The sequence below is a fragment of the Netta rufina genome (assembly GCF_964035555.1).
Source record: "Netta rufina genome assembly, chromosome: 6".
Lineage (NCBI taxonomy): Eukaryota > Metazoa > Chordata > Aves > Anseriformes > Anatidae > Netta > Netta rufina.
The window spans coordinates 35,814,141-35,839,144 of record NC_140129.1 but is presented as its reverse complement, the minus strand read 5'-3'; the positions used below and the strand labels follow the sequence as shown (position 1 = coordinate 35,839,144).

At 39.0% G+C, this 25,004-nt stretch overlaps 1 protein-coding gene across 1 annotated transcript in view; it reads right to left on the bottom strand.

Moving 5' to 3' along the window:
* KYNU (kynureninase) overlaps positions 1–23,860 on the bottom strand; it is a gene marked incomplete at its 3' end in the record, with an annotated part of 57,078 nt that extends 33,218 nt beyond the window's left edge. The window contains 7 exon segments of the mRNA XM_084289001.1: positions 541–612; positions 1,915–1,976; positions 7,470–7,552; positions 14,346–14,466; positions 19,568–19,757; positions 23,817–23,846; positions 23,849–23,860. Of these exon segments, the coding sequence (XP_084145127.1) occupies positions 541–612; positions 1,915–1,976; positions 7,470–7,552; positions 14,346–14,466; positions 19,568–19,757; positions 23,817–23,846; positions 23,849–23,851 (561 nt within the window). The 5' untranslated portion in view covers positions 23,852–23,860.
* Positions 23,861–25,004: the final 1,144 nt, after the last annotated feature.

Sequence of the window (25,004 nt, the reverse complement as noted above, 5' to 3'; positions counted from 1 at the left end):
TCAATTTCTATGAGTTTACGGAGTTGATGATAAAGCAGCAGTGGGCCACAAACCCAAAGATTAATTTCTTCTATGCTGTGATGCACGGACTATTGTCTCTTATTTTATAGCAGACAAATTATATTTGAACTAGTAATCTAAAGTGCTAAGAACAAGTATTTCCATCTCTGTCTGGGGATATATAAGTGTTAATGTTGTGAGTTTGTATTGATTTGGTTTCATAAAGTAAAACAGCAACAAGAATTAATAAAACATTTACAACTTCAGTTGATTTAGGTCAGTAGTTTGCTCAATGTCTTTAAAAAAGTCTAATAAATCAATGTGCCCATTCAATCTTTTCCTCTTGTAACATTTTTTATTTGAACAAAAGGAGTAAAGCTACAATCTGTAAAATATGCTGAGCTCAAAAGCTTCTGACAGATTTTTTTATTGTAACGTTACTTGGACAAGATGAGCTAATAAATATTCAAATCAAGCTACTGATATTCTTTGGAAAAATATGATTAATAATACAAATATGGTGAAATATTAATTTCTTACATGGTCAGAGGGAAAGGCTCTGGCTTCTAGAAGAATTTTATAGCGTCTTGGAGTAGGTTTAAAGAAAGATAGCTGTTAGAAACAGAAAAAAAGATATGTTGAATGTACGTAAAGCAGAGATGAGAGAGATGTTCCCAGTATGTAACTTAATAAAGACTGTTTTACTTTCATGCAGACTACTGAGAGTACCCCAGAAATCACAAATATTTCTTTGTCCATATAACATTCATCAAAGTAGGAAAGTGTTATAATACTCTATTTCATAGATTCATAACAAAGGGCTTATAAATCCAACAGTGAAAATTTGCGTTTACAAGAATCAGTGTCAAAGCTTCACTGTGGCCATGGAAGTCAGGATTTCACCCTACTCCATCTCTCCCAAGCTGAAGCATGCAAACAGCATGGAAGAACTGAATTTCCACCCCTGCCCTAAAATGTCAGTTATCAAGTCATTCCCTCTGAAATAAGCCAGACCAAAGGACAAAGCCTTCTGCAAAGACCTTGTTCTCATCCATTTCAACACCTGTAGGTGAATGGCCTTGCCTACTCATCTCCTGGTGTGGAAGCTGTTGGGCTTGTCACCATGCCAAGAAGAGTAGAAGACTATTTAGGAGCCCTCCTATTCACAACATTGGTGTAGAAGAAATTAGACCAAGCTCAGCATGGGCTGCTGCTCACATGTGGCACAAGTCTGGCTGCATTGCACCTAATTCAGAGCAAAGTAGCCAGGCTAATTAGCTGCATCCTGCCCTGCCTCGTGTCTTAATTTGAGAAAGGTCAGAGACCTGTTACAGAAGACTAGGCCTTCTTAGGATAGGAAATCTATCTTAGTTAGGATAGATTTCTTTTTTTTTTTTTTTTTTTTTTGCATGAACCATCTCATATTCATTCTGTTGAACTAAGACTTTGGTAGCACTGGAGAACCATGGACAGTTTTATATAACCATCAAGAGACCTGTTCATAGTGAAATCACATCTAAGGCAACTATTTCATAAAACCAAACAGATTTTTGTGACATTTTGTGGTTATATAAACAGAACTCAAATACCTGTTTTAAATTTATAAGAACTAAACTTCTGTTTCTCAAGCTCTGAAATTTGATGTAGAATCCATAGTTGAGCAACTATTTAGAAAGTAATGTTAAATAAGGTATCCTCTCTGAAGTCTGACACATTGTATTGTTCAAGATACAAGTCCCAAGGCTTAAGAAAAGATGTGTTTGTTTGTTTTTTAATAGTGCTTTCTTTGTGAAGTCCCTACAAAACATTTTGATTACATTAACAAATAAAGGAAAGGCATATTTGTTAACACCATTCACAAATGAAGGAAAAACTTGTCAACACAGCATCAAATAAACATTGTAAAAGACATACCATCTGGAGGTGCAAATTAACAGTTAGCCCATTCATTAAGGCTACTTCATGTCTTTGGGCTCCTGAAATAAAGAAAAATATATATACTAGCTGGGATTTTCTTTACAATTTCAAATCTAGTAATGCATTTAGAAAACAAAGGTATGTTTTGAGTTGATGTCTCTCTAAAGACTAGAAAGTAAACTTTTGAGGTGTCACAGTGAAGAAAAAAGATTTCTTGTCTGACTCACTACACCACACTGGCGGGAAAATATTTCTCTTCAGGTCAGCCACAGAAAACAAAAAACAATGAAGTATTTTCATTTCCCAGCAAAGCACTAGCAGATTTATTATCATTAATACCACAGACAAAAATCAGGTCATAAGTCTGTACGTAAAGCAAGCCTCGCAGACTTATTTTTGTCATAAGTTTATATGTAAAGCAAGCAAGAAAACATATTGAGACAATCATCTGTTGTAAGCGGTTACAGTGATGTCAAACTTAACCTCTTCCTCAATAAAACAACTAGCAAAAATGTCCTATGAATATATCAGGCCATTATTAATGTGGCAGCTTAGCAAGAAGCCATACCCATGTAGCCCCAGGGAGGGTAATAACAGATGCCTTTTGGCTACAGCTAATCACAGACAGAGCTAATGGAGTAACAACTAATTGTTGTTATTACAAAGCGTTTAGTAACGAATTCTCAAACCCTTATCAACCACTGGTGAAAGGTTTCAGGCAGGATGAGGGACTGCAAGGCAGGGCAGTCTGCACTGAGATATGGAGAAAAATCAATCCTTATTTCTTTCCATTTTGCCTGATGTCTGTTGCTGAAAAGCAGTAATTCACCCCTGACAAATCAGGGCGTTGAGTCCTCTTCAGCTGGAAGATGGGCTTGTGTGCTGTTGCTGCAGTCACCGCCTGTCAGTGGAATCTGCTGTAGGTGGAAAGAGGTTGTAGCCAGGGAGGGATGAAGTGTGTGCAGGCAGGGAGGGCAGCAGCATCCTTGAGATGTGGAAAGAGGAAAAGAAAGCATGCTGTTGGGGCAAAAAGAGGAAGGGGAGGCACAGAAAGGGAGAGGTGTATCCTGTATTTTTCCTGTCCTGACCTCAGAGGGTACACAAGGCCCCATGCCAACACAAGAAACACTTCCACATTATATCCTATGGAGTGTAGCTTCACTGAGTTATAACTTCACCAGAAAGACATAATTATGGGCTGAACACAATACAAGGAAATGTAGCCCAAAAGTGTGGCAATCTGTGAATGTGAAGGGTTTCTTCATAAACCCTTGCCAGGCAGGCCTCCGCTTCTGCCACCGCAGGAAAAGCCAAGAACCACTCTGACTGAGGCATCCGGTGGCCCTTCTTTGTATTGCTGAAATCTATTTAGTATTGGACAAAGATTTGTCAATTGCTGTCAGGGACTCTGAAGGACCTGTCCAGGGGATGTGCCACGAGGAATAAAAAGTATCCTGAATAATTTCCCTCCTTCAGACACTCAGAACTTCATCAAGTTTGTGGGAAGAAGTATAAGTGAACTTAGTTCTTCAGCAGGAAAAATAAGCTCTTCTCCTCGCTTAAACTGCTCTCCTTTGCTTTTTCTTCCCTCTGATAGCATTGTATTTGCAGGCTCCATGCTGCTGGAAGGGGTCACCTTGTGGCTGTTCTATTGCAGATACAGAAGACAGCTAGAGAGTGATTGCAGCTCAAAACAGTGTTATTTGCAGTCTTAATATTTCTATGGAACTCTTGAGGCTGAAAAAAAGGATAGCATCAAGAAATGGTATTGTTCTCATTTCTCCCTCTGCTCCTTCCATGAAATCTGTGGCTTTCACAGCAAATTCTGCATGAGCAATCCTTTGCCCACTGTACTGTTACCATATAAAACAAATGGTTAATCTGTAGATCATGCAACTTTTGGTTGCATGCTAGCATCCCAAATTAAATATGACACTACATTTGTCATGTAAGTCTTGGTCTTCCGTAAATTATATATTTATTAAAAGCCTTCCATTATTGAATTTCATGCCCACAAAACAAACCTCATCCGTGTCATTGGAAAACTGTTATCCTTTATAACCTGCACTGTGTTTCAGAAAGCAACCTTTCCATGATCCAATTAACCTATTACAATATTCAAAGACCCAGCACACAGGAGACAATTATGTTTGCTTTCTTTATTTCCTAACTTTATACCGTATCTCCAAGACAGGCTAAAACCTGTATGTTCTGCTTGATAAATCTCCTCTTTAACAAAAGGAAGCAGCATTTGCAAAGTACAACTTCAGAGACTATTATGATTGTGTTAGGCAGACACTACCATCCTTCTCCGTTCTGACTGCACTGATCCATACCAGAATAAGTAAAAAGCATTTTGTAAAGTGATTCAAAAGAGGGCTAAGGGTCCCAGTTCAGAAGAGAGTTTGGTTATTTCAAACGATCCTTATCAAAGTCACTACAAATCTGCTCAGCACTCAGTCTTCCCTCAACAGGGACCTGTGCACACTGTGGAGCAGCACCCATACAGTTAATCTTGTTCCATCAGGAGGTGATCCTGCCAAGGTTGTAATGTTCTAATAAAGTCTGGTAGGAGCAGCTGAGATTACCAGCACCACGTTATGCTGCTTGGTGTGAGCGTGGAGAAAAGCTTTGGCCTCCACTGACCTTGATTCTGCATTTCACAACATATTTACTACTGTAACTTTCATTGAACAAGAAAATGTGACTGCATTTAATAAGCAAGGTATTATAGCACTATAAACCATTAAATGGACAGAGATATTTTATAGGCTTTAGCAGACTCCCGAATAAATCTCACCAAATAATTTTTGCTTACTGCTACTTTGAGTGAGAAGTGACAATTCTTCTTCTTCCATAACATATTAAATATTGAATAAAAAGAGTGTAAAATTCTGTTTATACTCTTACATTAAAATCACCAAAAAGGGCAATTCAGAATTCACTCAAGTCATGCACACTTGGTATCACACCTTGCTGGAAGACAGTACATAATAAATATCATTTTAGCAAAAACATTTTCCTCACATTTATTCTCTTTCTTTTCACTGTTATATAAATATGAATGCCACTTATTATAAGGCATCTATTATTTGGGAAACATTAATTGGTTTCCCTTCTTAAGGATATTGTCTGTAGATCATGAAAAAAGTTATAAGGGTACTATCTAAATAAAAACCTGCTGCTGTGAGTATCTGAAGACCAGATTTCAGCCCAAAACACATTTTATATTTTAACTAGACTAACCTGAGAAAAGCCTGGAGAACAAAACCCAAACTGATAATATTGACATACCCTTTATTGCTGAGGAAAACAGGACTATGAAAAGCTTTCCACTAAAGCATTTTAAAACTAAAATAGGTTAATTGGTAGGGTGACCTCAGTCATCATTTTCATATAAAACTAAAATACATGTATCACTTTGAAATGAACAGGGTTGTCAGAAGTTCAGAGTAGTCTAACCCATTTGATAAAAAACTGGTGTCATATGGGATTGGGGAAAGAAAAATAGAGAGGCTGACAAGAAATTCAGTGAAATTTAAGCAAAGTTCTCATTTCCCTCTCCTCACATCCAAAATATTTCTGTAAATATAGAAACAAAACGCACTGAAATAATACAGCCTCTGCAGGTCAGATGGTAAAAGGGAAAAGCCTGACTCTCTGCTTTCCACAGTGACATTTAAGCTAAAATTGTGGCCAAATGGACAGAGACAGTAGGAAGAGGTCAGTGCCCAGCCCACAGCATTACCCTGTGGGGTGGCAGGTATCACAATCAGACCCATGGCAGACATTCGCTGAAATGTTGCAGTGAAAGGTGATAACAAGGGGTTCATAACTGCCCTCCAGTTAATTAAGTTCAAGGTTTCAAATCCAAAAACCCTTACTATTCATCAAGGCAGTTGTGTGACAAGTCACATTTCTCCACCTGTCCGCATCTTCCCAGTTTTACACCACTAGAACAAAAACATCTACTTGCCAGAAAAGACTGACTAGAGGAAAATCAGCTAATCCCTAAATCAGCTGTGCCCACTATTTTGACAGATTACCTTTAAATTCTTACATTTTTATATTCTGTGATATGTACCAGATAAATGCACTGAGTACCCTTGAACAGGGCAAAAAAGAGAAAAAAAAAAAAAAAAAAAAAAAGCACTTCACCTCCTGAGGAATACGAGGTATTATGGTAACAAGTTTCAAAATTAGAACCCAGGAAGACAGAAGAACAGAGCTGCATTTTAGGCTTTATTTCATACTGCAAATAGGATCGCTCCACCCAACACAGTGATGCTCAGTGTAGCTACGCTATTTATGTTACATTAATATTTATATCACAGATAGGCCAAATATATTTTCCTGTATTTGTTCTGGTCCAATAATAATTTTCTATACTCTACTGGTTAGGAAGCTTCATGGAGAAGTCAGAAAGCTTGCACATGTTCCCTTCATTTGCTTTAGTAGTTAAATTTATAAATAAGCCTGCCATTAAACATTCCTTAATGCCTTTCCTGCTGTTCAGAATCTATTAGCTTTTCTTGAAGGAGAAAACACACACCCTTCTCATTGAACACTTGTCTATAGCTGGAGGAAAAATTACACAAGACAATATCTAATATACAATAGGTCAACATAACTAATATTTTTCCTTACAGAAGGCATAAATGAACAAATGATAACATGGTTTATATGGTCAGTATTGACAGTTACCCTCAAGAGATAAATTGAAACATTGGCCATACCGTACTAGAATCTACTAACCTAGCCTTGACAACAGCTGTAATGGTTGGGAAGAAAAAGGGTCTATTGGAGTCTATGCCAGCAACATTTCTCTTCCCCTTTTAATAGGGAGAAGTCTGAAGGAAATCCCAATGAAAGATTATTTTAGCAACTACGTACAGGTCAAAGCAAGAGGTGATGGAGGAAATTTGCATTCAAACTCAAGCAATTGCTTTTGTGGCTGACAAACTCACCAGGAGAAGTCTCCAGGGCTACATTTCAATCTCCAGTATAACCAGCTGCATTTACTGCCCACATCCTGCAGCATGCAGGCTCCTCAAGGAGTACAGGAGGGTAATGGGAACTTACAAATAGCAGGTCCTGCCCCAATTATCTGCTTCATTGACATAAGCAGTTCTCAAATATGAGGCTGGATTTAGTGATGAAGAATGGAAGAAAAGCAGAAAATGTCTAGGTAGAAATCATTTTTCAAAAGGGAAAGTTCATTGGTTCACTTCCAGGAGAGAGGCTGAGAATCTGTAATGCCAAGTGCCCTTTAAAAGGGTTTCACATGTTAGACCAAGTGGTTTACGATGCTCCAAGAAACCCTTTGCTGCAATTAGTTTTTTGATATGCATATGCTCATATATTATTGCCTACATTTATCTCCTAAATCACTTACAGACTTAAAATGTTATGCCACGTACTAGGCAATCAGAAAAATCACCAACACAAAAAAAAAAGGAATTAAGTTCTGCTTGCAAAGTATCAAGACTTTCCATTTTAAAATAAGTTTGTTTCATTTCTAGAGAAAGGTTTTTCTTGTAGTTCACACCTACCAACCAGATCAGCCATCAGGTCCACGATGCACTCATCTGCCAAAGCCCACGGGCGCTGACCATTGAAATGGCCATGAACACCTCTGAAAGAGAAGAGTCAAAAGATGAAAACAGATGTTGCTCCCTTGGGATCAGTCCTAAGAAATGTAAACTGACTTATATAGCCCACATTTGGAGGAGGAAGACTCACCTAAACTGAGCACATGGCTATTATTATAGCAATTAAGACTTATATCAAATAACAAATTAAAAACGTTTATCAATTTCCCACAGGTTTTCAATTACTGGAAAACTTTTTTGACACCAAAATCCCTCTAGAAATCCCTTAAAGCTAGAGGAGATTTTCCCAAGCCCCTGGCAGCGTCTGAATGGTGCAGGGAGCCCTGGGGAAGGGCAAGCAGGGACAAGGCATGGCCTTGCCCCATGCAGGGCAGCACCCATGAACTCAGCTGCAATCACCCTAGAGTTGCACCTCCTGAATTTCTAGTTGAACATCATCACTGCAGAGGATAATAGTCTTCAACACTGCCTTCCTCCCAGACATATGTATTTCTTGTCCAACAGTTTGTCACCTAAATCTCCTGTCTGAGCTCATCCTTCTGCATAAAGCAGCAGGTATTTCATGTGCATTCAGGGAATCACCTGCCCAAGCAGAGGTGTGCACTAATTTTTATTGCTTTCCCTCTTTCCTGCCAAATTATTCTAGATCTAAGTGTTTAAACCTTTTTGTTTTAACAGAGTGCTTCTTAAAACTTTATTTTGCAAACTGTTTCCATCTGTAGTGGATAATATCAACACCTTAGACATGAACACACCACTACTCTGGAGAGACAAATGTGTACATTCAGTTCTGGATTACTGGATTAAGTGCTCTGATTTATATTTTTGCTTCAAATGTGACAGAAGTAAACTTCTAAAGTAGCCACCATGCATACAAAAATAAGAAGTAGCAAAGTTTCTTAAACATACTGGATGTAGAGTACAGATTTAAATGCAAATGAAGGCAGATTGAGAAAAATAATAATGGGGAACAATCCAGGGGAACATCGCTCTGGGCTTGCCATCTCACACTGGATGATTTTCATATTTGCTGAGCGCCACAGGGTACCTTTAGAGTCAGAAATGCCAGGCTGCATGTGAACCAAACAGAAAGCTGCTTCAAAAAGGGACTAAGCCAGTAGGAAATTGGGCAGAAATTAAAAAGAGCCCTAGAAACTGTGATGAGAGAAAGAAAAAGAACAAGTAATAAGCCTTTTAAAGAGGAACAAGCCCCCATATTCACTCAGAATAAGACTTCTGGCAGATTAAGACAGGAAAAAGGATGGCATACAAGGCTGACATGCTTTAACTCTCCTATGCTTTAGCCTATTTAGAAGATTTTACCTATCCAACTTTCCTGTCTCAGGCAGAATTTTGTTCTATCTCCCACAAATAACCTGCTTGCCTTTATAGTCAGGCTCTGATTAACTTGTGTATAACACACCTCTTAGAGATAACAGAGGAAGAACCACAGCCCTGAAGAAAATACAAACTGCTGCCAAAAGTGCAATTTGTTTTAACCATTTTATGATTAACCTTGTGAAACACTTTGGTTTTGGAATAGCTACTATTTAGTCCAATAGCTGAAGAACACATGTACAACTGAGCCTCCTATGGATAAAATACTGTCTTGCTATATTCAACAAGTTTAATCCTCCACTGATGAAGAGGACCGCCTCAATCCTTAATTTGGATAAGGTCACAGTACACCAGCTGACTGCTTTTTTGAGTTTCAGAATTACTCTCCGATGAGATCTTGAGAGCAGAAAGCGGGCAGTATGAAATTGCACTCATTTACAAGAACATTTCATAGATGAGGAGCAAAGGCAGTAGCTGGGTAGGGGGAGAAAATGCTCTTCATAGCTTCTCCAATCAGGACGTGATGCTGCTGCTTTCCCTGAAGACAGTGGTATGTGTTTCACAAACAGCAAGACATTTATTGGTAATTTCCCTTCTTATCCTTAACTGTAACATAGTGATTAGGGGACTTAGGGATAATGCGGACGGTTAAGGAAAAAAAGATTTTTGGTGACTCCCAGCCCAAGGGGATCTGTTTTTTTCTGAAAGAGGATAGTGAACATAATAAGATGGGAAAAAGAAGCCCTAACTACCTATGGAATTCTCTTTCATTAGCTTTCTCTGATTTTATAGCCATTAGTGTCCTCCTAATGGGAATTTACTGATGAAAGCTGTCTCTACCAAAACACAAAACTAACAAAATTTCAGAATAAATTGCCAAGTTCTCATGAAAACAGATATGAGATTTCAGGCATGAGAATATTTTATTTTGAGAAGAAAACATGAAAAATTAAGTATAGTGAAAGAGGGTAGAGACAGCATTAATTATTATTCATATTATTATTATTACGGCACATCTTACAGCTTGCCTCCCTCTTGATGGCCAATATAAATGCCAAGAGACAAAAATTATTGCAGCTAAAATGGTAGTTAAAGGCATATTCTTGGACCCCTTTTTTTATTTTAATCACATGAAACTCTGTAGCCTTTGCTGATGGCACAATACATCCTATTACACTTAGGTTGTAAAATTCTATGCTCTGCCTCAGAGAATTTATATCTCTGTATATTATGCCACCCCTCTCTCAGCTCTGGTAGGCATTAGGGGTAATAATCTTTAAGGACAACTGCAGTGCTTCTGGCATTCCCCTCAGACACAAGGAGCTTACCTTTCATTTTGTTTCCACTGCACCCTAGATATTGAGAGAAATTTAAATCAAGGCCCTCAAATTAATGGATACAAAACATGGCCCATCAAATCATAAAGCATCATACAAACAGAACTATTTCTTGAACTACTGAGAGAATTTCTTATTCTGCAAATTAATTTTTAGTCAGTTACCATTTTATTTTCAATTTGGCAAGGAATCACAATGCCACATTTTATTTGCTGAGGCCTGGTTGATTTAAAGCTCACTAGGGGAGCTAGAAACACATTTTCTGATATGATCCCAGGTTTCAAAGGAGGTAACAAAAGGGATTTAAATTAATTGCCAGCTTCAGGAATCTTCTGTGCTCATCCAAATCTTGTTCAAGTGGAAATTTCCTCCTTGCTCCTTTGCCAAAAGTGATGCAAGATATTTAAGAAGCCAACACAAACCCTTAACCTTCATAATGGTTTTAAGCAAAAAAAAAAAAAAAAAAGTAAAAGTAAAAGGAAGACACATCCAAGGAACAAGAACTGCATGGAACAGTAGATTCAAGGCAAAAATAAAAAAAACAGGGTAAAGCAGACATTTACAGCTATAACATGCAATCTGCTGAAGTATACAAAGCAGAGACAACTGCAGAAAGTCTGCCTGAGCCCCACCAAGATGCATTCCTGTTTGCAGGGCTGTTATGTTTCATCCTACAGGATTAGCTGAGCACATAGAACCAAAAGATACCCTTCTGATGCACTGAAAACAGCCTTTTACTACTGCAGGTGCTATATTGCAAAGCTGTCCTTAGAGTTGGATTTTTTTCTACTCATACCAGAAGGTTGCTACCAGATTGCTTCAATGCTTTGAAGTATATATATTTAGGTTCTAGCCTGAATGCCTTAATTCCCAGTTTATATTTACTACACAAGCATATTAAATAACATGGTTCCTTTTCTCTCTCCTGTGTTTACCTCATGATACATTCACAGAGAGCAGCTATTTTGCCTTTCAGTCTTCATTTTGCTCAACTAAACAAGCCTAATCCTCAGAACTTCCCCATCACAGGTTCTCCCCTCCCCGGTCACCCTTCCAGCCCTTCAGAAGCACGTAGCTGTGCTGCAAGCAGACTGCCTTCTGGTTTCTTAGTGCCACTTTAATGAGTTACTGCAGCGGGCAATGTCTCACACTTCCGAGTATGTTTGCATGCAATAATGATTCTATAAAATACATTAATTGTGTAAACAACTCTGACAGAGAAAGGGGAAAACAAGACACTGCAAAGCATCTACTGGCCTTTATCCAACTAGGCAAGTAACCCAAACCTTTGTCTTTTAGATTTAAAAAAAAAAGACTGTTACTGACTTTAGACTAAGCAGAAAGAAGACAAACCATCTTTTTGCCCCTGTTCAAGAAATCTTGGATTTAGCAGAAATCAGGAAAAAAGGATGAAGCCTCAAAGGCTCTTCTTAAATCTCCGCTAAGAATGCCAGAGGCTTGAATCTGTAGTCTCTATACATTAACATAAAAGAGAAAACCCAAGGAACATGGCAAGAAAGAATCCCAAAACAGAACAGGTACGCGGTAGTCAGATGTATGAGAAGAAAGCTATAACCCTCCTTTTGAACTGTGTATGTGAGGAAGACTGTGATGCTGCGAGAGGGAACACAACAAGAGAAAAACACACATGAAAAGGCCTCTTCCCCTGCAGGCCTTGCTCTAATGAGTTACAGCCATCGGCACCCAGAGCTGGAGCTACAAGCTTCCCTGCCCTTGCCGACAGCTCCCAGATAATCTTCCCTTTCACTCCAGCTATCAGCTATAAGTGGTGAAAACAGCTTAAACTGACAATATAGTGGCTGTTTGAGATGAGTCCCATGACACAACAAACAAATTGGTTTATCGCATTTTCTAAGAGACAGAATCTATATCATTGCTGACTTGAAGGATGTGTCTAATTCATATGCCATTTCTTAGATACTTGCTACTTATTTATCCGAGCCACAGCCACTGAATTCCACACTGCCAACATACAAGGCATCGAACAGGCTTCAGCTGGTAACATCTACCTTCTGCCCTTGGCAACCAGAATAAAAGCAACGATTTGTGCTCCAGCTACCTATTCCTCCACAGCCCCTAGTACCTGATCCTCTCTCTCTGCCCCCATCAGCTTCTTTATACATAAATAACTTCTTTAACTTCTTTACTGAAAGGGTTGTGAGGCATTGGAACAGGCTGCCCAGGGAAGTGGTGGAGTCACCATCCCTGGAAGTCTTCAAAAGACGTTTAGATATAGAGCTTAGGGATATGGTTTAGTGGGGACTGCTAGCGTTAGGTCAGAGGTGGGACTCGATGATCTTGAGGTCTCTTCCAGCCTAGAAATTCTGTGTGATCTGTGTGTGAAATAGCTCTGTTCAAGTTTACCTTGACCTTACCCTGACTGTCTCGGTTGCTTTAGGTACACCTGCAGCTAGCAGGATTTTGTAAATTTTATTTTATTTATTTTAAGCTTTGATATATTTTGTGTAGTCTGTTGGGATCTGGGCTGTGTTTTTGGCAAACAGCCCTCCTAGGTTCGCTCACTCTCTTCTGATGGCTAGAAATCATTCTCAGCCCTATTTCCCCCTTGGATACAGCTAGTGAAGGCATGTTTGGTCTACTGGAGAAACATGCTGCTTACCCTTTTCTTTCAACCTTTTTTTTTTATTATTATTATAATCAGGGATTGGGGTTGAATTATGCTTCACTGTAGCAAAGGCAAACATAAGAATGGAAGCAAACCAATAAAAAGGTACAGTGAGGGAGCTGAAATATGTTTGCTCTCCCAGTGCATCACTAACAGATAAGACTTATCTGACTTTTAGCTTTTGAAAGAACTCAGCTGTTTCCCTGATAAAGTACGATAATCACACAGAAGTGGACAGGGTTGCAATTTTTTCAAATGACTAGAGAAACTGCAGTGCCATGCTGAATGAATAACCAGGAGGAAAGTGTGCTTCCCAAAGTTTAAATTCACTCCCATTCATTCTCAACCTTCTTCTCACTTATAAGAAAATAAGCAATAAATAAGAAACAGTAAACCACTTTTATTAACACACAGCATCTATATATTAACAAGTAAAACAGCAGCTACAAAATTTTCACATTTACATCAGGCAGCCTCCATCTACAGCATTTCTCCTGGAACACAGCTGCCCAGCGAGCAGGATTAGCTTTTTCCCTTCTGCCTCCCCATATTTCCTCTGCTTTCTCACCATGAAATCACATAGGTTCCACTCACATCCCGTACCCAGTAATGTATTCATCTTTCCCAGCTCACTCACTCATCTGGGTGTTATTTTCCTTTCCTGCCTTCAGCTCCCTGGTTTCTAGTTATCTTTTTTCTTCTCTGTGCTCCAGCTGCTCAGACAGGTGCTGATACCTCAAAGCACAGACTCTCCATTTAAAAAAAAAAAAAAAAAAAGTAAGAAAATGCAGACATACAGGGGGAAAAAGCTTCTAAAAAGTCTCTCATTTGAAATGACAATGTCCTTTTCCTATAAGGGACACTACTGAAAGGTATCTCATCCTCCTGGCTCTTGTACTTCAGCTCTGCTCAGCAGAGCTTGTTGCAATCCACACTCAGCTCCTTACAGAGATGTTCCTGATGAGACAGGGATGCTTCTTTCTAAATAAAGTGAACTTGTCAGGCATAAACTTGGTTGAAGAAGAGCTGGTAATCTGCCAGCAGCACCACTTGTACTCCATGCCATTTCAGGGGAAGCTGGCCCCACCACAACACCCACCAAGCGGTTAAAATATGAATTAGAAAAATCACAGGGCCTGAAGCTGAATCATGTTCAGCAGCAAGCAGCACTAACCAAGTGAGTTTGTGCATCTTGTGTATAAACACACGCAGCAATTGATGGGGATGGTTAAACTGTGCAAGCCCTCCAGAGGAGGGAAAGCAGAGCTGCCTGGTGCAACACAGGTTATCAAAGCTGGAAGTTTCTCTTTGCCTCTTCTACAGCTCATATCTTCAAAGGAGATTTTAATAGTGCTAGGGAAACACTGAACATGTTTTACTCTTGGGTCGGGATGAGTTTTACACTACTTGAACCATTTTGATGCAGACCCCAAAATAAAACCCAGCTCTCCTCTGAAGCATGGGCAGGCATTTCACACACCATAGCACACTCACGTTCGAGCCCACTTGTCCAGCTCCTCATCCAGGTAAGTTTTTACTCGTTTTGGCTGGAGGCCAAGAGAATTGCCAGCGAAGTATATGCAGCTCTCCTCTCCATTCACCAGTGTCAGGTCAGCTGTGGAGGGAAACCACAGAAACATAAGTGGGCATGAGCACAGGAGGGAATGTACCCACCCAGGGCTGCCTGCTCCAGAGCTCCTCAGGGTGCCATGGGCCCCAGAGGTGCCCCATCCTGACCTTCCTCCCAGGACACCACACAAGTGACATAATGAAAAGGGTCTAAGAAGGAATACAATTGTGCAAGCATTTATTTCTGCTGCATTTCTGCAATTTTTGGCCAAGTCCATCTATATCTATTTTAGAACTAATGTGAGTTCAGGCAGCATTAAATCCCCAGGTCTCTGTGGCTGCATGGGAAGAAGCCATTGGCACTGATTTTGTCAGGTTCATAACCAGTGGTAAGTGAAGAGAGAGCATTTCCCTGACCAGACCACTTTTCTTCCATCATCAATATATTCCTACTTCAGGTCATGAAACTACTTGAATTGTGCATTTAATAAAAGCTAAGACTAGGTAAATCTGTGTCTTTCATGTAAGATCTACCTGCATGATTAAACTGCTATTTAGAAAAATGTAGTCATTGCACAGAATATTTTAAGACAGTCTCAAAAGTTCTCGTCTCGTCAGCATATATTGTGGGCTGTACTTCATGTCATCATCTGAGGAGGAGGAAATCTGTGTTGACAAATCCTTTCAATGATTAGGAGAAAAGCAAGGCGCTGGAAATTTATAAATAATAGCTCTAGTGAGGTTCTGAACAATCTAATTACCCCGTGTCATCATCTATCAATCCAAACACTGCCTTTTCCTATTATTTCTCATGTTTGAGAATCTTGGAGGGACAAATGATGGTGACCTTCTAGTCGTAGTAAGTAATTTGCATTCATCTACACATGTACTTACAAAACCCTAAAAGCTAACATTACATGTATTTTTTGTAAACATAACTGATATCTCAGATCAGATGAATGAATATCTTAATATACATGCTAGGATCAAATAAGATTGCATTTCTGTCAGAAAAATGTTATGTTAGAGCTGCAGAAAAATAGATTAGATGCCTGGAAGAGGTGTCTTACTCAAACAATTACCAACATCATTGAACTTCACGAGAAACACATTTTTCAGAAGTATAGACAACTTAGGTAATTTCTTAATTAAAGCTTTAGAAGCTTTTAAAAAGCATAAGTCAGAGAGTAATTTCAGTCTAATCTGTATAACAGATACTATGTCTGTTTTTCATCCAGATTTTAATATGAATGAAAGCAGAGAGGTATAAATATTATTCATGCTCCTAAATTGGTTCTATTAAGAGTTCTTTCCCTATCAAGAAAGGCAACAATACTGTCTCATTGGGAATACAGAGAAGGATCTTTGCTCAAGAATTCAGAGCTCTAAATCTCACTAACACTCTTTATATTCCAAGCAAGCATTAAATAAAGGTAAGGAATTATAAGTCAGCTTTTCTTGCACCACAGTCCTCTCCAGATAACACCTCTTGGGTCACAGTAGAAGAAGGCCAGCATTATTAAAAATAAAAAAAAAAATGCATTTTCCTACTTTTACATCTGTTAGTTTGGATTTTTATATTTATTTTTTTTTGACATACTATCAACTCTGTACCAGACTGTACTCTTTTTTTTTTTTTCACAAAAGGATGCTTATTTCCTCCTCTATGACATTCATTAAAAGACTCATTTTGGACCACTGCTGCTTCTCAAGTGCCACCCCCCGCCCCCTCCAGCACCTTCATAATTTCACTTTCTCTTGACCAGCATTTCAATGGGTTTCAGAACTTCTACTGTCATTATGTTACTTTATTTATTTTTAAGCAATCATGCATTCATATTAAGATTAGTTATCTTCCCTCAATCTACCCTTGTTTCTCAAGAAATTAGCCATTTTTATTTCTGGTGGAGCTATGGTTGACATATGAGATACACAATTTTCAAATAAACACAAGTACAATTGATGAAATAAAGGCTAGCACACAACAAACAGAAGATAATTAGTGAAATGTGTCCTTAAAGTATGTTGTCAGAAATATTCAGTCCAAAAATGGAAAACCATGTTTTCATTAACCAGAAAGTAAGAACTAAATCTGCTTATACATTTTCTGAATCCTATCCTGTAGGGAGGGCTGAAAGATCACCTCTTCCACACCTCCCTATTCCATTCTTACTTCCAAGTCCTCCAAACAAAGAGCCAGATTTACAGGATTTACCCTATCTCTTCAGGGAAGCACAGCTCAACACTTGCACCCTGGGACATCTTTTTAGTCCCAAGAAACCCAAATGATACTCAATTCGTTTACAAGATGACAAAATGCAAGCCACAGCCTTAATGAGATTGGTGATTTGGCACCTGACTGCAATCCAGTCATTCCTACCTCCTTCCCCATGCAAGAAAAAGCATTAAAGAGACTTAGTTATTGGTTCTCTGAGCTGATGTGAATGTTTCCATAGATCTCCTTTTGTCATCTTTCCCTATTTGAGCCTGAGGGACAAGCCAGAGGTGAGCACCCATAAAAACACCAGGATTTGCCAGGGAGTTAGTCTACTGGTTGTTTCTCCCTGATTGATGTAACAAACAGTATGCACAAAGTATGCACAACCTTGACAGTTGATAAAAAATATTTAGAAAGTCATAATAGTTTAATTTTAATGTACATAATCTTGCATGTTCTCCTACGGATGATTCTTGTAAGGTTTCATTTTAAAGACCCATTGTAGCATTTTATGTAAATATATAAAGAATATTTGATGTCTAATCTCTGTAATGACATTTATCTTAAGCATGTTATCTAGGATCTGTTCCTGTGCTAAGATAAATGTGATGAGAGATCTCTCTACTCTATAGACACACAATGTAAATATATATATTTTCACACCCCTGCTGTTTTTCAGCAGGGAAGTTGTTCCTATTGACAACTGAAGTAATGAAAACAGAGACTGGGAAAAAAAGAAGAAAAACTGTCAATTTGGGAACCCAAGAATGATGGGTTCTCTATGCTGTTCAACTGGTACTACTCAATAGGCTGCTGATCTTCGCTAGAACACATCTGCAGTCTCAGGTCTACGTATTACAGTAACTGGGGTAAGAAATAGTCTTTTGGTCTGAATATTATTGTAATTGAAAATCAATTATCATGGAGGTTGGAACGGATGCAACAAACACTGTCATAAAGTATCAAAACCTCTATGCACATCTCAGAAGAAAGATCCTTTAATTTGAAGCTGCTGTGACACTACACTGGCGAGTGACTTTCCATAATCTTGAGACTTACAACGTGTTGCAGTCAAGGACATAGCTGCAGTTCAGATGCCTTTGTTGAGCCAGACTGTAACAGAGCAGCCAGAACACGCTTAGTGGCACGAGAACCACTCAAACTGCCTTCTAGCATTTTCCAGGTCAGGAGGGACATAAGATCCTGTGCCTACACTGCACTGGAGATCATGCTCCAGAAGCACAGTGGCAGCTGAAGTGGTATGAGCTTGGGTATGATTATTCTGTACTCATATCAAACTTAGCACAGAGTTTGTGAAACCTTCTTAATCCAGCTGGTAAAAAACCCATCTTGGCAGACAGGCCGAGAGCAACTACTTCATGTAGGGAAAGCATCTAGTTTAAATATTTGTGAAGTGCCCAGCTCTGCTCTGAATAATATAAATAGCAGAACTCAATGATTTAAACATGGAGACAGATAAGCCAATATCACCAGTACATAGAGAGCTATGATTTATCACCCCTCTATCCTAAGGACATGAACAGACTGCATTCCCAGTGTTCATCATTGCCTTCAGCATCTCCATGCAAGGCAAAGATACTTTTCTGAAAATGTCCAGGAATTCAGACAATTGACACTGTTTTCTATCACAGATCTTTTTCCAAAATAACTTGGTGAATAGAACTGTAATTTTTCAAGTTCCATAAGTACCGTCTTTTTTCAGAAAAAAATAAGCTGCTTCTATTAGAAAAAATATTTTGCAAGAAAGTTATATTTTTTCCTTATTTTTGATAGAAGCTTTCTGTCAACATGGAAAAAGAGGAGAGCAATTATGCCTATGGATGTTTACCACATAAGGAAATGTCATTTCTACAGACAGGCATGGTTTTACTCCCCATGCGTTCAACACAGGAGCTGAAAATAAATCCAGATGGTACTTGGGAAGCAGAGCTGAGCCTAGGACCACGTTACCTTTGGAGGTAGATGCTTCCACCAGGTTTCCCTGGTTTGGGCCAGACACAGCAGCAGCGGGTACAAAAGCCAGCAGAAACGTCTCCCAGCACAGCACCAGGTCACACAAACGTGGAAATGTTTTGTACTTTCTCTGTGCCAGGACTACTGATGTGAAGCAAAATCTTCCCTCTTGGCTTGCACCTGCTGCTCAGCTCACTGAACACCAGGTCCTCTCAGTTACCTGATCAAAGGTACCCCTGCTCCCACACCCAGGTTCCTCAGAATGACCTACACACCAGGGATGAGTCAAAAAAAACATAGGGGATACTTCACATGGCTACACTGAAGCAAGTACAGTTATCTATTTGTAGGCAATTCATGAGGAAAGTCAGAAAGCAATCTTCAAATAAAGGTTTCATTATGAATTATTTACTCAGATCAATTATTTGTTCTAAGGCACAGTCTTCCATTTGGCCTCAGGAAGAAAATCATCTCAACTACCAGCAATAAGGCATAAATGTTAATATAATATATGTACCATCTCTTTCATTAACTAAAATAATTGTAACTAGATAGATAATACCAAACTATATTATAGTTCAGCACAGTTGCTTCCTTGGTATAAGTTGTAAGCGACATTGCCGTTTCAAACCATTAGATAGAAATGCTTCTGCCTATAATTTTCAATCAGTCACTATATTGTTCAAAGCAGCTGACTGACAGCATAAGCACCATGCAAGTACTGTATCCTCACATTTTATTCAGGAAGGGAATGAGAGCATAAAGCTTTTGGTACTAGAATAAGTTGATGGATTGATTTAGTAACACCAGGGACATACTGTGCTCAGATATGACTGCAATTGCTCAATTATCTCATAAGTGACAATGATTTCCAATGATTTGTGATAAACATATGCAGAAGATGAGAACCTCTCCCCCTCCCCCCACACCATTGCACTGTAATTATAATTCTCACTTGGAGGCAGATCCTTGACTTTTGGGATGCAGAAGCATTCACGAAGATGCTTTAACTCATCTTCTTCATCTAAGTGAAAAGCCAGTTTCTTGTCTGCTGGACTGCATCCTAGCCGCGAGGCAGTTTGTTCTAAAATGGTTGCTGGTAGCACAGGGGAAGATGGATCCATTTTCAGGTCATTCAATTTCACCTTAAAATGAGAAGTGTCACAGTTTAACTTACACAGCATGCATATTCACGAGTGGCTGATAGTCGCTAAAGCTGCATCACTCAAGACCCCACATTTTCTTCATTTAAAGCTTTTAAGAAGTGAAGTATTTGAACAGAACAGTAAAACTGATCAAGTTAAGTGAATACATAGCAACATATCACTGTAACCAAAGTGCCCCCCACTCCCTAGTATATTGCTTTTCCCTTTCAGAGCCATATCAGCAGCCTCTCAGTTCTCCCACCAGACCAAACACCAAAGCATCATTCACCATTTCACGTCCTCAAAGGCAGAGGCAGCACTGTTCTTGCAGTCTGTGCTCCTAAAGCTAGCAGGTGCACTACTATACTGAAAGTTGCTTCCAACCTCTTGCAGCTTTTCATCCTTACCAAGTAGTACGGGCTATTTGTGCTCACATATGGGGGTAGAGCAGGGAGGATACAGATGGCAAAGGCATCCTTAGAAACGTAGCTTTCAAGAGCAAGATTTTAAAATATTTAAGTCTAGCCACACCAGGTATCCTGGGCTTTTAGCTCCCTCATTCCCAGAAAGGGGGAAAGCCCAAGTCAAGCTGCAAGCACAAACTATACTTTCTAGAAGAATACCCCCAAAATAACTTCAAAGTTTACAAGCTCATTAATCCTTGTAAAAAAAAATTTAGTTCTGTGAGTATAATGCTCAGAGACTGTGTTAAAGATAACATTTGTGCATTGGCTAGACAGATCTATTGGCATAGAAAACAAAGCACTTATCCTGTACTTCAGGGCCTAGCTTTGCCAGCGCTGTCTGCCACATTCTGTTACAGAAGACTTGTTACAGGAGGCTTGTTGAGGTGCTTGGAGCCTTCCCCAACTTAGGAAACTCTGCATTTAGACCACACAAGAGTCAACAACTTTGCAACTTCCCCAAGAGTTTTGGGGGAACAGAAAAACCTTAACGGATAGGCAGAAATAGGGGAGAGAAGTAGACAATATACGACACACGGCCACCAGAAAAACAGAGTGAGGGGGAAAAGCAAAATCCTAAGCAGATCTCTTCTACAAGTACCAGCTCTTTCCTTAAAGCTAATAGTATATTACACAGAGATATCCAGAAACAAGCTGTTGAGAGAACAGATAGTTACATGGGTTGTAGCCAGATGAGTATTGCATTCATTAACACAACATAGCTTTTTTTTTTTTGTGAAAAAAGAGAATGTCATTGGAATGGTACATTCTAAGTTATAGATATCATGAAGAAAACTTATGATCCATTTTTCTATATTTTTTTTTTTCCAGTACAAATACCTAAATGTAAATTAGTTTTTTAATCAAGTTTTTATGCCAGCCCCTGAAGACCATACAGAGGAGCTTCATCGCCACATAGAGGAAGGATAACAGTTGGTATTTCAATATAACCCCCTATATAGAACAGCCTCATTAGTGCCAATTAATCCAAACCTCTTTATACTCTAGCCAAATGGCCAGCATACTGCTGGTTACCTGGTTTAATTTGCTATCATTTAATTTTTATGCTCAGAACATTTTTCTCCCCCTCCTCCAGACTGGGTATCTTAGACAACATCTCTGCACTCCCTCACCCCCAAACCCAGGGAAAAAAAGTGCCAGCAGACCTCTTTCCAGCAGCAGCTTTTATTTTGCTAACATTCACCTTCTCCTGGGAGGTTTTGTAGATGCATTATTTTTGTACTGTCTCCATGTGGGTTGAAACATTGTATTATCATGTAAAATTATAAATTTGAAGAAGCTATAGACATTGCCAGTAAACTAGGGCTTATTTTCAGGCAATAAAAGAATGAGCACTTGGAAGGTAAAACTCATTTTTGTTTCCAAAAGCTTATTCCTTTTATCTACAACACTATCACAGGTGCCCTAATCCCAGTCATTATCAAAGCCTGTCCAGTACACACTCACATAATCAAGATGTAGTTCTCTTTTGTCTAATGAATATTTAATTACAGAGGAAAATCCTTGGAGAAAGTGCTGGAAATCAGGTTTTCCTGACTGTCTCATTCCAGATAAAAGGACCACGCAGTAGGCTGTAGTCTTCCCTACAGTCAGGCTCCTTCCCAGTCATATTAGTGCCTGGGTTTAATGCGCCCCAGGGACATAGCTCCTGAACTGAGGGAATAGGTCTTTTAATTTCTCTAAATGGATAACTCAGTTGAGGCTCTCCTCCAAGCACATCAGCATTAGGTAGTCTCAGCAGGGAGCTGAATATCACCAAGCAGATCCATATGGCACATCACCATCGCCTATGTCCTCTTGTGGACAAGTAAGGCCTAGGAGCTTCCAGCAGGGAGATCCTGGGGCCCACAAAGGCAATGCCAGCCAATTCCCTCACCATGTATGACCAGCAGATGGATGATAAGGGTGCTTGAAGGACAGTTTGGCTTTACACACCAGTTCCCTCTCATCTGGGCTGCAGGTTCTTTGTTTTTACATTATGTTAAGACAGTGCAGCATCCTACCATTTATCTCTCTCATCCCCATTTCTCAGTAAGGACACACAGTTATTACAGTGGATTAATGGCTATCATATTCCAGGTCACCCACTGACCCGAATGGAAAGCATAGATGGGTTGTTTCCATTTGAGGCCTGACCCAAAACTGACTGAAGTCAATAGGCGTCTCTTCATTACAAAGAAATTTCTGCATCAGGCTTCTGGTTGCCTGTCACTGCTGTAGTTCACTGCATCTGATCAATGAGTTTTGTTTATTGTGATTCTTACTTATATTAAATTTTGACAGCAAGTATAATATTAAATACAAAAAACTAGAAACTAAAAATGATTAAGTGCTCAGAGGTACCTGATTTAATACAAACATTATGAAATAAGATAAAACTACTAAAATAAAATCAATCAAAATCCTATTGAGGAATGAAATCCCAGAGATCAAATTCTGAGAACAGAATAAGAAAGCACTTTTGTCCTTCAAATGGGAATTATGCTTCATAGAAAAAAAAACTTTTTTTTTGATAGCTGGCTTTATGACATTTTCTAATTGCCGGAGAATAGAGCCCCATGTAGTTATTTTACAATAATTCTTGAGTTATTGTCTACATTCAGATAACATTTATACAAGTACAATACAGCTTTATTCCATCCAATTGTCTTAATTTGACTGAAAACTATATTCTGTATCCTCTTCAAATTAAAATTCAAACCCCTTAATGCAAAGTGATCTTCCTGCTTTGATAAACATGGTTCCGTATGAAGATATTTTCATACAGCTTGCAGTAAAAATAAACAATGCTAGGAGAAACACCTTGCCTCCACCACCTTTCTCTAGAGAAAAAAAAAAAAAAAAGCATCTAGGAATTTTCTTCCTTTCCTAGAAATTTCCTGGCACTTTCATCTTAATAGATATAGATGACATGAAGTCAGCTTTTCCCCCCTTTCCGTTGACTGTTCTTTTGATATCTCTGTTTTCCCTACCACAGAATTTAAGTCTCCTACAATCTGTTTTTCTTTTTGTTCCCCACACATTCCTGAAGGTCTCTTCTCTCATTTGTTTCCTATTCCTGCCCCCAAGGGGCTCTATCTTATTCCTTAGCCAGTCTCCCCACTTGGTATCTGCAATGATTCAATGTAAAAAGAACTCAGCGACTGTTGGCAATATTTAATTTTCAACAAAGAGCATACACAGTGAAAATTAAGAAAACATTATTACATATTGTATCAGCACAGATATCAGCATATTTCATCTATTGTTTAAAGCCACAGAAGGAAACAGATAAACCATAAAAGACAATGGATGGGAAAGTCAGACAAATGAAGTGAATGTCTGGGTGACTACTTCTATTTTGTCCTTTATGCATAATTCACCAACTAATAGAAAAAAGTGTGAATATTAACAAGCCATATTATCAGACTTACACAAGAATGTCCATTAGACTTAAGAATAATCTCTTATTTTTAGATTCATTAAAATATTTTTACTTACTCTGCCTATAATTGTATTTTGATGCCTTCACTAAAAGAATGTAAAGTCCCCTTGCCCCCTATAAGCTCTTCAGGCATTCCAGAATTTTACTCACAGTCTTCCTACCCAACACAGTGCTGACAGGGTCATACAATGAATCCCTACTTAAAAGCCGTATCAAATTCTCAGAGAAAGTTTATCATGAAAATAGCAGGTCCTGCACTTTCTGCCCTCCAATAGCTGTTCACCAGATTGCTAAACAAGGCTCAGCCCACAGACCTTTGACATTTTCAGGTGACCGTACAGATGAACTCTTTGGAAAATTGGAGTCATGCACATACATGAGCACACAAGTTTGCAGTATAGGTCCACGTTGTCAAAATACACCCACTGAAAGCACCAATAGCGTTGTGGACAGAAGCTGTTTTAAACACAAAGAAAAATCTACAGCTGTGAGTGGTGCATAAGGGATGATCCTCCCTCTCATCTTCACACAAAACAAACTGCTTTTGTGAATACAGAATTGCAGAAGGAAGTTCCTGAGAAACGCAGCCCAGAGCAACACACATTCTGGATTACTTCAGGTTAAATACACTTCAATAGATTTATTTAAATTACAGAACTGTAGAGGAAAAAAAAAAACTAAATGCTCATAGCAACAACAGACACACAGCAGCAAACACAACAGTATAATTAAATAAGTTACACAGAGGAGTGTCACAGCTGCAGCAAGGGAATGTGACAGAGGAATTATAATAAACTCAGTTACTTAGAGCAATTTAGGCACATATTGACCTTAACATCCAGAAGTGATTCAATGTTACAAGCAATTTTACATATAAAACTCATCTTTTCCCCTCCACAGTGAAGTCACATTACCCCGTGTTTGGCAGCCGTTCATGTGAGAGGATGAGGAAACCCTTGCGCAAATGCTGGGCTTTGCATTAAGGAGCAGCCACCATCACGTGCCTGCACTGCCAGACTCTGACCCCAGCATAGACTGAACACATGACCTCAGAGTTAACTGAAAACCAGGTAGGGGTGGGGATTTATAAATTCCCCCCCACCCCCCCTCTTTGTCACCATAGCAAAGTTAAAAAACTGATCTTTATCTTTGTCACATACAGGAACAAGAACGGAGCCACAAACAATTATAGTAAAAGTGGTTTTAAACCAAGCTCTTTTGCTTTATTGAAGGAGCAGATCACAGCATAACAGCCAGAACTCAGCAAAATGAGCAAGCACATGGCAGTGGGAGCAATGGGCATATTTACATGGTGTGGAAAATAGAGGAATTAGAGGT